General features: G+C 49.3%; 1 protein-coding gene across 1 annotated transcript in view; it reads left to right on the top strand.

Moving 5' to 3' along the window:
- Positions 1-16895, top strand: part of LOC146810442 (chromobox protein homolog 2-like) — a 215115-nt gene that overhangs the window by 123586 nt on the left and 74634 nt on the right. Inside the window, exon 4 of the mRNA XM_085617445.1 lies at positions 12468-12537. Coding sequence (XP_085473571.1) covers positions 12468-12537 — 70 coding nt within the window. The remainder of the gene's footprint in view (positions 1-12467; positions 12538-16895) is intronic.

Genomic DNA, 16895 nt, shown 5'->3' with positions numbered 1-16895 from the left:
TCAATTTTCTGTGCAACGCATCCATGCGCGATGAAAGGCGGTCCACCGTGTCAACTATGGTGGCAAAGCCTTGCCTCATCTCCCGCATCATCTGTTGAAGGTCCGACGGCGGAGAGGCCATGTCCACGTCTGTTGCCGGAGGGCCATGTGTGCCCCCCCCATCTTGCGCACTCCGCAGCCCCGTCTTAGCCGCTGGGGCAGCAAATGTTAGTTTCTGTTGTTTGTCTTGTTTACCCATTGTGGGCTCGCTGAGGGGAGCCGCCGCTCACCACGAGGGAGCGAAGATCGCCCCCTCCACAGGCAGGACAGAAGCAGAGGATACCAGGAGCAGCGCAGCCACCGCTGGCGGCCTTACAGATGAGGGCCCAGTCCAGCACCCTGATAGAAAGCCTGGAAGGGAGTGCGTCGTCAACCCCCGCTGTCACCGGGGCAGCGCCAGCCAGCACACCCCATCGAACAACCACATCACTCTCAGTGGAAAGGTATAGCCGCGTGGTAAGTCCACCTCACGCAAGGATCGACAACAGGCTGTCCCGCTTGAGGCCCTCGGGCCAACGACTCCAATCTCCCGGCAAGAGTGGATGGGAGGGGGCCCGGAGTCAGCCACAGGGAACCTCAGCAGTGGCCGCAGAGCGGTAAGTCGTGACCAAGCGTCACCCAGGGTATCCTCCGCAGTTGCCGTAAGGGCCCGCACAATCAAGTCTGCGTCTTCGCACCTCAACTCCGGCCTCCAGCACTCAAAAGCCAACAGCCTCGAAGTAATGGCGGAGCAATGTCCCCATCGAACATCTTCCGCGCACTTCCCCAGCAAACACAGCTGGTGGGCCCCCCTGCGCACGGGACCCCAAATCAAGGGAAGCCGTAGGCTCGGACCGGCCACAACGCGACATCGGCCAGTGGCCCAGCAGGCATCTGCGGCACCGTCGGGGGGGGGGCACCCCAACTTGCACGATCTGTCCGAGGGGGGGGGGGGGGGGGGGGTCCCAGGCAACTCACCCCGTGCAACTCCGATAAACCTCTCTGGCCGCGAGCACGACCCGGCAAAGTAGCGCCGATCCTCCAGGCTCTGGGCCTCCACGCCCCACAATCTATCACAAACAATCTATCACAATTTGTATGCCCACCGGGGGGCACCCCAGGCACAGGCCGTGTCTCTCGTCCTTGCGTTAACCTTCCGCCTCCCATCTGCGAGCAGACACCTCGATCCGTGCTCTAGAGGGCCCCGCTGCAGCAATGTTCCCTCCGGGGCCCACCTGCCTCGTGGTGCGCCCCGGCGTCGCGTAGCTCCAAAGCCCGGCCGCTCACTCCACCATTCAGCAGCCCAGGGCTCGGTGAATCTTGCGACGTCTCCAACTCTGTCCCCGTCGATCGCCCATCTCCCAAACTTCAGGCGGAGCCGCAGGGGGAGTACAGCTACATCCGCACCCGGTTTTGGTCCGGAAGGCAGTCCGATATAAAGGATAAATGCAGGTTTATGTGTCCAGGCTGCAGGAGCCTCACATGAGTGCGGCCATACTGCTTGAACGCCCTCTAGCGCCCCCCTGAGTGGTTAAACTTGCATTTGTTCTCACGCAAGGTTAAACCTCTTGCACTAAATCTCTTGAGGACGGCCCTAAGCCTTTCATCATGTTCTAATTGAGACGAACCATGAACCAGAACATCATCTTGATAAATCTTAATCCCCTCCATGCCATCCAACACGTCTTCCATGACTCTTTGAAATACAGAGGCTGTGGAATTCAAGCCAAAAGGGAGACTAGTTAACTTGTAGGTCCCGAAAGGGGTTATAAAGACCGCCAAGTTCATGGACTCCTCGTCAATTTTGATCTGATAGGCCGCCTTAAGATCTAAAGTGGAGAAAACTTGAGCTAGCATTTCTGTGATGTTGGGGAGAGGGTACCTGTCCGAAACAACTGCTCGGTTGAGGGCACGGAGATGAACAAACAATCTCACTCCTCCAGAGGCCTCCCGTGCAAGAACAACAGGAGCCAACCACTCACTGGCTTCTGTCTCAACAATGATCCCTTTCCTCTTTAACTTCTCAAGCTCAGTTTGCATAGATTATCTCATGGTCAGCGGTACGCTGTGTACCTTATACGTTACTGGACAGCATCAGGTTTTTTTTTTTTTGGTTTTTTTTATATTAGTTTATTCAGGTCAGCAAGTCAATGACATTACAGTTATAGATGCATCGAGCTCCCGCAACAGCAGGCTATATCCAAGCAAATCGATTACTGTAAATCAGCGTGAATATAATGCTCAGTTTTCATTTACACCCAAATACACTTTTACATAACCAAAACCAACACAAACATTGGTACAGATGGAAAGCAGCAGTACCCAAGCAGTTCACTTTTGGCAATTGAGGAGCGAAACCTGCAAAGGGAGCACCCAATATCAAGTGGCGCACAGCAGTAACGATCTTGTGTGTATATCGGACCCCAACATAACGCGACAGACGTGGACCCAGCCATACCACCCAGGGGCACAGGGACCAGCCAGACACGGCGAGCCACCCCACACCCTGCAATGCCCCACCTCCACTCATATGAGCTCAGCCGGCTGCCGACGGTTGTAAAATAGGCTAGAGCCCAATAACAGAGGCGAATACCTCCCCACCCCCAGCCCCCTCAACCCATGTCATCAGAAACCGCTCCTGACAGGGAACGTGTAGAGCCGGGGGAGCCCGCCCCCTCCCGGGCCCACTGCAGAAAGGTCTCCCAGATGTCCCTGGGACGGGAAGCGGTCGGCATCGACTCCCAATAACATTCCAGTTGTGTATTCCCATATGTAACATCTTTCACCCATTCCGTAAATTTAGGCACGGATTTACGGCCCCAGCGCACCGCCATCTGCCTCTTAGCATATAGGAGCAATAGCGCATGTAATTTCCTAGTCTTTGGTGGGGTACTTTGTACATATCCCAGCAGCCCCAGATGTGGCGTCAGCGTGTCGGTTCTATGGAGGATTTGATTAATAGCAGTGAAGATTTTCACCCGAGTATTCCTCCAGGCGTGGGCAGCTCCATGCCACATGCATGAAAGTAGCCCGCTCGGCCCCACACTTCCAGCAGTTATCATCCTCCCTAAGGCCCATACGATGCAACGATCTCGGTGTGCGATAGTACCTGTGCAAGAACTTAAAATGCACAAGGCGCAGCCTATAATTAGGTGATAGTTCCTTCAATTGCCCACAACAAAAGGCCCACTGCTCTTCAGACAAAGGGGCCTCCAGCTCCGTGTTGCACGCATTCAGCGAGGAGGGTACAACGACAGGGGCCTGCTCTTGCATACAGTTATATAACCGGGAAACCAGTTGTTTGGGAGATGCTTTCGAGAGTAAATTTTGTAACGCCTGGAGTTGTGGGGGCTCATCCGGGAATTGAGGCCATAGCGTTTTACAGGATTCTCTAAGCTGGTGTAGGGTAAAAATATCAGTGAACGTCTCCTGTGAGTCAGTCACACCCTCCGCGGGAACCCCGAAGGTGCCCCCTGGGTAAATGTCGGCGAAGGTGCGCAGGGTTTTCCCTCTAATCACTACGTCCCCCCCTCTGTCATGCAGGCAGGGAAGCAAAGGGTTGCCCCTCAGGGGAGCAGCCGGCGCATATAGGAGGGGGAGACACGCCCGCCTTCCCAGTTTCCGCCACGTCCAGCGAAGCAAGGCCACCGTGTCCACATCCCTAAAGGGGCGGGGCGACTTACCGAATAATGCCACGCTTAGGGGCAAAGGAGCTGCAACTGCCATCTCCACTGCAACATGCGGTTGGTAGGGAGTGGGGAAAACCCAGAAGTGCAGAAATTGCGCTTGCGCGCACAGTGAGTATAGTGCCATGTCTGGGGCCCCCAGTCCACCCTGCCTCAACGGGAGGGTGAGCAGCGCCCAGGACGATCTCGCCTGGCCCCCAGCCCAAACCAGCGTCAACAGCAGTGACCGCACCCGAGCGTGGAAATGCGCCATCGGGGGCAAAGGTACAAAAACTTTGGAAGGACCACCATTTTTGCTAGGGCGATCCGTGCAACCAAAGATAGGGGGAGCTTGTTCCAGAGTTCAACTTTCCCTTCCAGCCAGTCCACCGCCCTGCCGAAATTCAGCGTCCACAAGTCGTTCAGGTTACGACTTATCCAGACCCCCAGGTACTTGACCGAGTCAGTTTCCCAGCGCAGGGGATAGTCCGAGGTCCCCTCCGAGGTGGCATCCGTCAAAGGGAACGCGACAGACTTGGACCAGTTAATAGCTACTCCCGCCAATCCCTCGAAACGGACGAATTCTCTCAGCAGTGGGCTCAGGTTCTCGGCGGGGTTAGTAACATACAGCGTCACATCGTCTGCGTACAGGGAAATTAGCAAGCTGCGAGAGCTGAAGCCTATACCCCGGGCCGTGTGGTGTTGGCGGACCCGAGCCGCCAGAGGTTCCATGGCAATGGCAAAAAGTAAAGGGGACAGAGGGCATCCCTGCCTGGTACTGCGTGATATGCCAAAGGGCTGGGAGATCAGCCCATTTACCCGCACCCGCGCTCTGGGAGCGGCGTACAGGGGCCGTATCAGGTTTATAAAGAGGGAGACAGCATCAGGTTTGAGTGTGATTCTGTGCGTGTATCCCGAGAGGCATCCTATTCTCTCACTAAAAACGTTCTTGAATTCATTACGCAAATGACATCCTTGTTTCATTTCCATTAAATCACTCAACACAGCATTCAAAGGTTCTGAATGTGAAGGGATGTCTCTGAGAATGATGCAGGGATTGTCACCAGGAACCAACAACGCACCCAGATCGGCTTGGTGGAACCAGCTAATTATACTGTCGCCTCTACAAGAGATGTATATTTTGCCCGCAGTTAGTCTGCCCATGTATTCAATATTGCCCGCAAAGTAACCAAACAACTTTATGGGATGACCACCATAAGCTAGCGGCTTGATGTCAGGCTTGTAGACTTTCACATTCCCATTCAATTCCTTGTCCAAGAACTCTTTGGGGATGAGTGATATCTTCGCACCGGAGTCGAAAAGCAGTTTAATATTGCAATCATTCACCTGCACTTCATCCACGGGCCCTTTACACTTGTTTGGTCCATTTTGCACTAAAACCTCCCCACAGTGAAAATCATCGTAATCAGACTTGTGTTCTTTGTGTTTACACCTGAGGCGGAAAGCCGGGTGTTAGGCCACTCGCAGCATTCTCTTTTTAATACAAATCCGAAAGTTCCCGTTATTTCTGTTTAGCGCCGTATTTTAATAGCCAACCTAGCATCTCTGCACTCCCCTGACCCTCGGATACATTGCCATAGACCCTGACGCTATACTAGATCAGTGGCGGCCATATTGGAGTAAGTAGCCAGTCCCAGCGCTCTAGTCCCCAGCGCCGAGACTACAAAAGGAGGCATCGCGAGCACTCGCGAGACTTGTGTTCTTTGTGTTTACACCTGAGGCGGAAAGCCGGGTGTTAGGCCACTCGCAGCATTCTCTTTTTAATACAAATCCGAAAGTTCCCGTTATTTCTGTTTAGCGCCGTATTTTAATAGCCAACCTAGCATCTCTGCACTCCCCTGACCCTCGGATACATTGCCATAGACCCTGACGCTATACTAGATCAGTGGCGGCCATTTGGAGTAAGTAGCCAGTCCCAGCGCTCTAGTCCCCAGCGCCGAGACTACAAAAGGAGGCATCGCGAGCACTCGCGAGACTTGTGTTCTTTGTGTTTACACCTGAGGCGGAAAGCCGGGTGTTAGGCCACTCGCAGCATTCTCTTTTTAATACAAATCCGAAAGTTCCCGTTATTTCTGTTTAGCGCCGTATTTTAATAGCCAACCTAGCATCTCTGCACTCCCCTGACCCTCGGATACATTGCCATAGACCCTGACGCTATACTAGATCAGTGGCGGCCATATTGGAGTAAGTAGCCAGTCCCAGCGCTCTAGTCCCCAGCGCCGAGACTACAAAAGGAGGCATCGCGAGCACTCGCGAGACTTGTGTTCTTTGTGTTTACACCTGAGGCGGAAAGCCGGGTGTTAGGCCACTCGCAGCATTCTCTTTTTAATACAAATCCGAAAGTTCCCGTTATTTCTGTTTAGCGCCGTATTTTAATAGCCAACCTAGCATCTCTGCACTCCCCTGACCCTCGGATACATTGCCATAGACCCTGACGCTATACTAGATCAGTGGCGGCCATATTGGAGTAAGTAGCCAGTCCCAGCGCTCTAGTCCCCAGCGCCGAGACTACAAAAGGAGGCATCGCGAGCACTCGCGAGACTTGTGTTCTTTGTGTTTACACCTGAGGCGGAAAGCCGGGTGTTAGGCCACTCGCAGCATTCTCTTTTTAATACAAATCCGAAAGTTCCCGTTATTTCTGTTTAGCGCCGTATTTTAATAGCCAACCTAGCATCTCTGCACTCCCCTGACCCTCGGATACATTGCCATAGACCCTGACGCTATACTAGATCAGTGGCGGCCATATTGGAGTAAGTAGCCAGTCCCAGCGCTCTAGTCCCCAGCGCCGAGACTACAAAAGGAGGCATCGCGAGCACTCGCGAGACTTGTGTTCTTTGTGTTTACACCTGAGGCGGAAAGCCGGGTGTTAGGCCACTCGCAGCATTCTCTTTTTAATACAAATCCGAAAGTTCCCGTTATTTCTGTTTAGCGCCGTATTTTAATAGCCAACCTAGCATCTCTGCACTCCCCTGACCCTCGGATACATTGCCATAGACCCTGACGCTATACTAGATCAGTGGTGGCCATATTGGAGTAAGTAGCCAGTCCCAGCGCTCTAGTCCCCAGCGCCGAGACTACAAAAGGAGATAGGCACACCTCCGCGCAGCGGACGGGAACAGCGGCGCCGGAGTGGCGCCGAAGTCAAGCCAAAGTCCTGCCCGTCTGCGCCCGTCCGCGCTAAGTCCGGGCCTAGGGCCATAAATTACGTCCCATTTACCCCTATGTCACCCACTAAAGATTACTTATTATCATTGAACACCCATTCTTTGAACTGTCCCCAAACCATCGTGGTAGAAAAATGGACTGAACCCTTTTCTTGCCCACAATGCAAGCAACACATATTACCCTCCACGACACAACGCCTTAAAAATACTGGGAGGACCCTTAAGGGAGCACTTATAAATGCACGCTCCATGTGCAAGAACGCTCAACATATATATGACCTCATTACTGAAATGGATCTCGACTGCCTAATGGTAACTGAGACGTGGCTCAAAGACTGGACCAATCCCGATATAGTTAATGCCCTCCCCTCGGGCTTTCTAATTCAGAGATTGGACCGACCTCCTCAACGTGGAGGAGGATTAGCCATAATTTATCGTGACTCCTTTAAATGCACCACTGTGGAAATATCTGAAATAAAAGAAGCTGAATGCCTCAGTTTCAGTCTGCAAACCCATGACTCTTTCACCTTTTCTGGTCTATTAATATATCGACCCCCCGGACAAGCTACCCGCTTCTTGGACAGCTTTGGGGAAGCTCTCGCTAACCTAATTCTACGCTCGGCCAATTTCACTCTACTAGGAGATATAAATATACATTTGGATAACCCCAACGACCCCAACACGGTTTACTTTAAAGACATATTGACCATACTAGGCTTGACGATTCCAACTCAGGAGCCTACTCATAATGCCGGGCATATATTAGATTGCATATGCTCGAATATCAATACACTAACTGTTGATCCTCCTCTGACCCAAACATGGTCAGACCATAAACTTATGAGTTTTAATCTAAAAATAGACAACAATAAAGAAACTAAGTCAATTCCCACCACCACAAATCCCACCCCCTGCTGGAAAAAAATCATCGAGCACCCGGAATTAATGAACTGGGTACAGACAGCAAAACCAACACCAGTGGGAAATGTGTGCACTGATTACGCAAACTATAACAACTGGGTGAAATCCATTGGGGAAAAACTGACAACAGGAGGAGCCAAATCTAACAAAATACAAAGGAAAAAATCCGCTCCCTGGTACACTAAATCCCTAAAAGCCACGCTAAGAGAAGTGAAACTTCTTGAAAGAAAATGGCGTCGCCATTATAAAAAGGAAGATAGGGAAATCTATAAGAATGTTAGGAGGAATTACCATACCTCCATCAAGTTGGCAAAAACTAACTATTACACCAACTTGATAGAATCGACCAACAACAATCAAAAAGAAATATTCCAAATAGTCAATGGCTTCAGAAAACCCAAAATACTATCACAGGAAATTCCACCGTCCCAAGCCCTCTGCGACAAAATAGCGGAATATTTCGAACAGAAAATTACAAACTTTACAAAAGAGTTTCCACAGATCAGTCAACCAGCATTAAATACAGCTGACCCTACCATCCAAATAGACTCACCTTGTACTACCACATGGGGTAATTTTACTTTGATTAATTCTACCGAGTCTGCTCAAGCTATCTCTAAATTGAACTCAGGCTCCCCTCTTGACCCCTGCCCACCCCTACTGCTCAAGGCTATAAAAGATGAGGTCAACCCAATTATAAACTCAATCCTGAACTCCTCCCTACAAACAGGAGATATCCCCGCATGCTGGAAGGTCGCGGTAGTCAAACCCCTTCAGAAAAAAACTATTCAGGACCCTACGACACTGTCAAACCTCCGACCCATATCACTTCTTCCAGCACTATGCAAACTCACAGAGACATGTGTAAACAAACAACTCACAGCATATCTCGAGAACAACAATTTGTTACATCCCAATCAAGCAGGTTTCCGCTCTCACCACTCAACTGAATCTGCCCTTATTTTCTCAACGGAAACTATCAGGGCCGCTTTGGATCAGGGCAAAAGAGCCGTCCTGATCCTACTGGATCTCTCTGCGGCGTTCGACACGGTGTCCCATGATATTCTACTTCATCGCCTGAGTAGTGCAGGCATAGGGGGCACCGTGTTGAAATGGTTTACCAACTTCCTCAGACAAAGAAAACAGACTATTCTCCTAGGTCCACATCACTCTGAGGCAAGAGAAGTTCAATCTGGGGTACCTCAGGGCTCTAGCTTAAGCCCCATATTGTTTAACCTATATATGGTCCCCCTAATGAAACTTATCTCTTCTTTTGCTATCAGCTCAATAGCCTACGCCGATGATACTCAACTAGTTGTAATCCTAGATGAGGACGCGGCAATTGCTGAACGTTCCCTCAGAGATTGTCTGAAGGCCACTTTCGAGTGGATGAACACAAACCACCTGAGATGCAACACTGCAAAGACGGAAATTTTACCCTTTGGGAAAAATAATCTGTTTTCTCCCCAAACCTGCTGGCCACCTAATGCTGAAGCCCCGCCGAGTACCATAAAGAGTGCCCGAAATTTAGGAATTAAAATTGATGAGGCACTATCCTTCAAGCAACAGACCAGTGAAGTGGCTGGTTCCTGTTTCAATATCATCAAAAGCCTTCGGAAATTCTTTGACTTCCTCCCCCTACCAGCAAGGAAAACGGTAGCGGTGGCATTGATTACATCTAGGTTGGATTATTGTAACGGACTGTATGTGGGTGCCAACAAGGCCCTTCTACATAAGCTGCAGATGGTGCAAAATACTGCAGCAAGGCTGGTGCTAAAAATGCCAAGAAAATCCTCAGCATCCGCAGCACTTGACACCCTCCATTGGCTCCCTATCCAAAAGAGAATCCTATTCAAACTACTGATCATCTCTTTCAGAGCATTCCATAAAAGAGGCCCTACCTACCTGACTAACAAATTTAATCGCTACCACCCCGGACGTCATCTAAGATCTGCTACGGCCAACCTAATGACCATTCCAAAGTTTCGATTGGCCACTAGAGGGGGAAAGTCCCTGGCGGTCAAAGGCTCTAGAGCCTGGAACACACTTCCACCTCAAATTCGTGAAATCTCCTGTGAGAGCAAATTCAGGAAAGCCATTAAAACCTGGATTTATAACCTAACTGCCTCCGCCTGCAAAACCCTGGTCTAATATCTACTTTAGGGTCTATTACATCTCCCTTCTGCCTTCGAACCACACAAATTGAACCTAGCGCCAAGATGCTCCTCGGAGCGATAGAGCGCTATATAAAATCCCCCCAAACATAAACATAAACTCTCATCCTCCAGGGAAACCTCTTTGACACGTCTGTCCTTTTTGTTCTTATGAGCTCTACTAGCTTTGGCTAAGTGACCATTTTCCCACAATTGTGACATGAGATGAGAGGGCAGGACATGATTTGTCATTAGCAAGATGACCAACCATGTCACAACGGTAGCACTTCACTTTGGAGCATCCCGTGGGTTTGAAGACAGAAGAGTAATGAGCAAGATCATACTGTTTCAAAGGAGGCTTTAAGGCGTGAGGCTTTAAGGAGTGCTTTGCCAGAGTGAACCTTTTCCTCAAACACCATTTTCCTTCTTGATGACCTCAACACAGGCTAAGACGTGTTCTATTCTCTTAGCTATAGTTAGTACTTCATCTAGGTTTGGGTCATCATTTTGCCAAAAGTAGTCTGTTTTTTTTCAACGTTGCAACCTAACATGAAGTGATCGCAAATGCGTTCTTCAAGGGACCCATCAAACTTGCAGGTGGTACCTAACTTACAGAGGGCAGTAATGTATGACTCAACAGATTCTTAAGGTTTTTACACTCGCCTTCCAAAATGATACAGTTCTAGAATGGTGCTGACTTTTGGAAGGGAATGCTTATCGAGTTTTTTTTTTTTTAATCAAATCTCGAACTCATTAAGGCTGTCTGACTTTCACCCAAATTAGGAAGTTGTTCGAACACCTCCTATCCTTCAGAACCCGGGCAGTGCAAAAGTAAAGCTGATACCCCGCAAACTCTTGCGTAGTTAAGGAAGTCTTTCTTCCATTTTGACCATCGTATCCTGGGATCACCATGGTTAGAGAGAAAAAACTGTGACGGAGTAACATTCTGCATTTTTTTTTTTTTTTTTTTTAAAGTGAAATAAATAAACTTAATACAATTGTCAGGGAAATAGGAGTGTTTGTCACTTTACCAATACTAACACTTCAAAACAAGGGTGTGCTTGACACAGAGATGAAGAATAATTGTATGATTCTCTTGGAACCAGGTGAGCTTGACGCCAAAGGATTAAACTGACAAGCAGGTGTGCTCATCACTGAAGAAGCAATCTGACAAGTAGGTGTGCTTGTCACTGAAGTAACAATGAAAAGCCGTAAACTGACAAGCAGGTGTTTGTCACCGTTGAAATATTTGTAGAGTAACAGATTAGCTTGTCACCTCGGATACAAGCTTTCAGGTGCAGAGTACAACGTTTATTTATTTTAAAGTACATTGAAGGTGAGTTGTACGATATCCTCAATGACGCTGAAAGTTGTTGAAGAAACCCGTGAGGAATATTAAAAGAAGTGTATGCGGCTTGGTTTCTGCGCTTGGTGTTTTGTACGGAGCACGTTGCCAAGGAGACCGGGAGCTGCCAGGGCGAATCTAGTTGCTGAGATAGGGTTGCCTAGCAGCAAGAGAGCCCTATGTAAGGACGCTGGTAAGTTGCGTGACACGTCACGTAGGCTCTGTGTCTCCCAGGGCGTGACGTCAATAAGGAGACCGGAATGGAGACAAGTAATGCAGAGCGTTTGAGAAATGCTCGGCCTTTTTTTGAGTCTCAAAGACTTTAAACAAGCACAAGTGATTGCGGTTTTGGCGCGCCGTCAAAATTGACAAGTTGCCGGGGTGCCGGACAGTCTTGCGGAACGCTTAGGGAAAGCGAGCCGGACGATAGGATGCCCGGGGATGCTAGGCAGTAAGTAAAGTTGCTTGAAACAGAGTCTGATCGCAAGCTGGTTTCTGGCAAAGCGCACACAGTACCTAGTGTTTCAGGAAGAAACGTAGTTGTGTTAGAACGTTTGCTGGTAATGGCTGTTGATGAAGTGGAATTTATCTTGAGAAGGAGGAATCTTTATCTTCCTTGGGTCTGTTGTTCTTCGCTCGTCACCAGTGTGAAGTACAACAGGCATGGTGAACGTAGAGATTATCATCTTTATTGTAAGCTTCATATGTAACAATGTCCTATCCACCTGGCACCCTGATAATAACCGACTCCTGAACACTTCGCCGCGGAGCCTTATTTATAAACATTCTAAAGCACATAAAGGTTCTGCATAGAACAGTCTGGCTGACATAGTGCAGCATGTCGGGCAATTACCACAAGGTCTGTCTTGATACATTGGATGTTTCTGTGAGGTGTTCTTGATGCAGGAGGTCGATCTTTGAAACCTTTCATGTTTTCAACGGGGACCTCTTTTGATAAAGCCTGCATTGACCCAGGGTTATAGGTTGCAATGAGACTTTATTATTGCCCTGACCATGCAGCCTTAATTGGTGCAGTTGGTGTATGCTGACATCAAAATTTGTGTTGTGAAGGTTGCTGGTTTAGTGTCATTCTTTGAAGCGATTTGTCGAGTTTTCTGTAGTACATGCTAGGGTGATTCTACAGTAGCCTATGATTGACTGGGATTATCTTCTTTTAAAGGGAACAAGAGAAGGAACTTCAGAATCGTAAGAGGGGTAAGCGACCTCGAGGGCGGCCAAGGAAGAATGTGGTGAGTAATTTCAGCCACCTTGCACATCACAAGCTCTATGACTTAAAGCCCAGGCTTTCACAAACTTAGTTAAATCCGTTATTAAAGATGTGGGCTAGACTGGATCAGCACAAACGGGCACGGATACGTAAGGGGGAGTCTACCCTAACAAAACATGTATTGGTCTGGCCTTGGCAAGCTAGTGCAATGGTTATATTTTATTATTGTTTTTTGCAAACGTATGGGACAAAATCTACATATATGTGGATCCATATGGTTGTGTTAAACTTTATATGCAATGTTTACTTTTTTATTTGTATTTTTTTGTAGTAAAGTACAACATAAGGAGAACGGGTATATAAACCCTTTTAATTCTTAATACGAATCGCAGGTAAATTATTCTTTTCCCTGCGAAGGAAATGTACAATTTGCTTTGAATTACTTTAACCTGTATAGATAGCATAAAAACACAGGGAATAAAAACTAGTTTTGGAAAAAGCAAATAGATCAGCCTTTAACAATCATTTTTTTTATTGCAAACAAGAGTTGCTGCCTAAAAATGGTAGCAAGGGTGCTTCATAGCAGGTAGGTGTAATTAGAACAGGTATAGAAACCCTTTTTAATTTTAATGTACATAGCAGGAAAATATTTTTGTGGGTGCAAAATTAAAATGTTCTTAAAACTCCAGTCACATTTATTCCATGTGTAGTTGAATGGTAAACGCACTCACCCGTCAAATCCTACTCACCTCATCCCTTCCAGGAGGTGGAAAAACAGCCTCTGGGGGTGGCTTAGGTCATGGACAGTGAGCGGGTTGACTGAAACCGGAGCTAAAGCCTGCCAAAATGTCCAAGATGAACATGTGGGATCCATGTGGGCACTGAGAGCAGTGGACGCATTGGAGGAGCTGTTAAGGCTCTGAACCACAGGGGCGAGATGCCAAAGAGTAAGGTTGCTTGTCCAGTGCTTGTAGCGCTATGAAGAAGTGGGAGGGGGATGGTTGGAGGGGGGAGGGGGTGGTTGGAGAGGGGAGGGGGGTTAGTTGTAGGGGGAGGGGATTTTCTAGAGGGAGCGGGATGGCTGGAGGTTGCAGTGTGGGTGCTTGAGTTGATCGGACCCCCGAAATCATTCACACCCCAACTGATAGTGCACTTGGAGGACATGCGCAAAGTGTAGGTCTTGTGCATGGTGTGTAGGGCCGCATGCCTGTCGCCCCCTCCTCCCAAAAAAGTATTGCAGCAAACAAACTCAAGCCCTCTGGAACCTTCAAAAGTCAGGAAACTATGAAACAAAACCGTGTCATTGAGGTGGTAGCATCCGCTCTTCTACCCCAACCCCTCCCACCCACCACCCCCTTCAGGCCTCCATAGTTCAGATTTCTACTGCATGTCTTTTGTGAGGAATTCACCTGACACAACTCTGCTCTAACCTTTTAGTGAACTCAAGACTTTTCTTGATTTGTACTGAGACAAAACCAGCCCCATCTTCAGCTACCACAGTACTGTGAGGTTTTTTTAGGGAAATCCTGTTATTTTCTGGGCCAGGGAGACCATTTACCTGCGAGTCAAATGTCACCATGGGTGACTGAGAGAAGAAATCTCTTCAAATTCTGATCATCTTGTGGGCATTAGACGATTTGCACTGATTATCCTCATTCCCAGTGTACTTATTGCCTTTATCCTGTGCATAAAGCGTCAAGTTGTGACATTTCTAAAACCTTTACTACAAAAACATTCAAGGCCAGAGAGACTAGGTTGGGATATCTGATGTGAAAAGAGAATATCCCCTTCTGAGTGTGATGTCCTCTCTTCAGGAGAAGATTCCATTATGAAAGTTAAAAAAGAGCATGTGTTACAAAACTGGTTTCTAGTTTAACAAGGGTATGCACCTAATCCAGACTGAATACACCATTCTAGTCAGAGTAAGGGAGTTGCACACCCATGATAACCCCTGCTCACCTCCTTGGTAGCTTAGACAGAGCAGTCAGGCTTATCCCAGACGCAATGTGGAAAGCATTTTTGCAACACACTCACACTAGTAACACAATAAATACACCACAAAATAGACTCCACACAATTTTATAAAATATATTGCACACAAATCCTAGAGCAAAACAACCTGTTCGAGGCATATGAGCTGCAGATTGTACACTTAGCATAGATCGCAATCTGGTGTTGGGCCCGGATGTTTGCAGTTTGTTTTTGTTCTTTGGACAGTCTTTGGAAGTCACGAGTTTGGTGACTCCTCCTTCGGTCCGTACTGCGCATGGGCTTCGGCTCCATCCTCAGATTGTTTTTTTCCGCCATCGGGCTCGGATGTGATACTTCGTGCTCCGGCTTCGAACTTCTACGGTTCCAGCCTCGACGGAAAATCCTCGTTTCTTCGAGTTTCTTCATCTTCATCTCTCGAAGCGGCACTTTCTCCATCCCGTACATCGGCACCGGCCTTCGGGCCCTCCTCGACTCCGGTCCCGGCCGATGGAAAGGACTCCGTTCAAAACGTGCCCAAAATGTGGGTCTAAATTTCCCCACACCGACCTCCATCAGGTGTGTAATCTTTGCCTCTCTCCAGAACACGAGGCCAGAGACTGCCCCGCCTGTAAGTCTTTTCGATCGAAGAAGACCATCCGAGATCGAAGAGCTCGACGCACCATGGCGCACTCATCGTCTGCAGCTCCACCGGACATCTTCGGAGACGGCGCCGAAGCTTCGGGGCAAATACACACCGAGCAGGAGGAAGACGTCGTCAGCGCTTCCGAGGCCGACGACTCCGACGTGGAGGACATCACACCGGCGCAGCGGGTCGTGAGTACTGTGCCCCCTCCCACCCCCGCGCCCAAAACCAAAGAGACTCAGGTTACACCCTCGCCTGCTGGCCTGGGCAAAACCAAGACCAAAGCTTCTATCACCCCACCTTCGGGCCCGGTGTCGAAGCCTCAAGTCTCACGGCAGCTCGGGATCGAGCCAGCCGACGCCCGGTGCCGAAAAACAGCATCCGGCACCGAAGAAAGTAATATCCAGCTCGACTCCGAAGCCACCGGTGCCGAAGCCTGGACTCTCGGCGCCGACCAAACACAAATCAGTCGGCACCGACGCTCCGGCGCCGAAAACTCCCTCGACGCCGAAAAAACCGGAGGCCCCAAAAAAGCATAGCGCACAGAAACCATCGAAGCCCTCGGTTCCGAAATCATCGGTGCCGACGGACGATTCGGCACCATTGGCTCTGTTTACACCAGACCCTTTACAAAAGACTCTGTCCAAAGATCCAAAGACTGGGCTATTGACTTTAATTATCAAGAAAAGACGCCTGGATACTCCGGCTCCTCCTCCACCGCCCAAACGGAAGGACTCTGCTACTTCTCCCCTCAGAGTGCCCTCCCCACTACCTCCTCCACCTCTTCCACCCCCTCCCCCTCCCAGGTCTCCGCCACCTTTACCTCATTACTCTCCGACCCCGTCCCCAGATCCGGACGACGGGGACCCGGACAATTACCCGGCGGACGCCCCAATGGATCCCACTCCACCGGGGACCCCAGACCCATGGGAGGATTACAATAACCCTGATATACCCGATATGCCTCAGGACGACCTATACCCATCCAGGCCGTCTCCTCCAGAGGACTCCTTAGGGTTTCATCATTTAGTGCAGAGAGCAGCACACTACCATGGGGTGGACATGCACAGTGAACCAGTGGAAGACGACTTCTTACTGGACACATTTGACATACAGGACAAATCCACATCTATTTTACCCATGCTTAAGGGTGTCACCAAGCATGCCGCAGAGGTGTTCAAAGACCCTGTCAGGGCCAGGGTACTAAACCCTAGAATAGAGAAAAAGTACAAGGCGGCACCCACAGACCCTGCATACATTAAGGGCCCTGCTCCCTTAGATTCCCTAGTTGTCTCTACAGCTAGAAAGCGGGCTAACTCCCAGTCCTCAGGAGAAGCCCCACCGCCAGACAAGGAATCCAAACTCCTAGACGCGTCTGGCAAACGCACCGCCTCTCAAGCTGCAAACATGTGGCGCATTGCAAATACACAAGCGCTACTTGCGCGCTATGACAGAGCACACTACGACGAACTTGAGGCTCTTATGCAGCACCTTCCCGAGAAACACAAGCGTAGGGCTCATGAACTAATACAGGAGGGTAAACTAATTACAAACACCTCCATTAAGTGTGCCCTCGATGCAGCCGACACTGCTTCTAGAGCCATAAATACCAGTGTCCTGCTTCGTCGCCATGCCTGGCTCAGGATCTCAGGGTTCAAGCCTGAAGTCCAGGCGTTCATACTCAATCACCCCTTTGACCAACAAACTCTCTTTGGGCCAAAGGTAGACGAAGCGTTGGAAAAGATGAAAAAGGACACAGACACAGC

The sequence above is a fragment of the Triturus cristatus genome, chromosome 7 (assembly GCF_964204655.1).
Source record: "Triturus cristatus chromosome 7, aTriCri1.1, whole genome shotgun sequence".
Classification (NCBI taxonomy): Eukaryota; Metazoa; Chordata; class Amphibia; order Caudata; family Salamandridae; genus Triturus; species Triturus cristatus.
The sequence above is the reverse complement of the archived record's forward strand: the minus strand, read 5'-3'. Positions and strand labels throughout refer to the sequence as shown.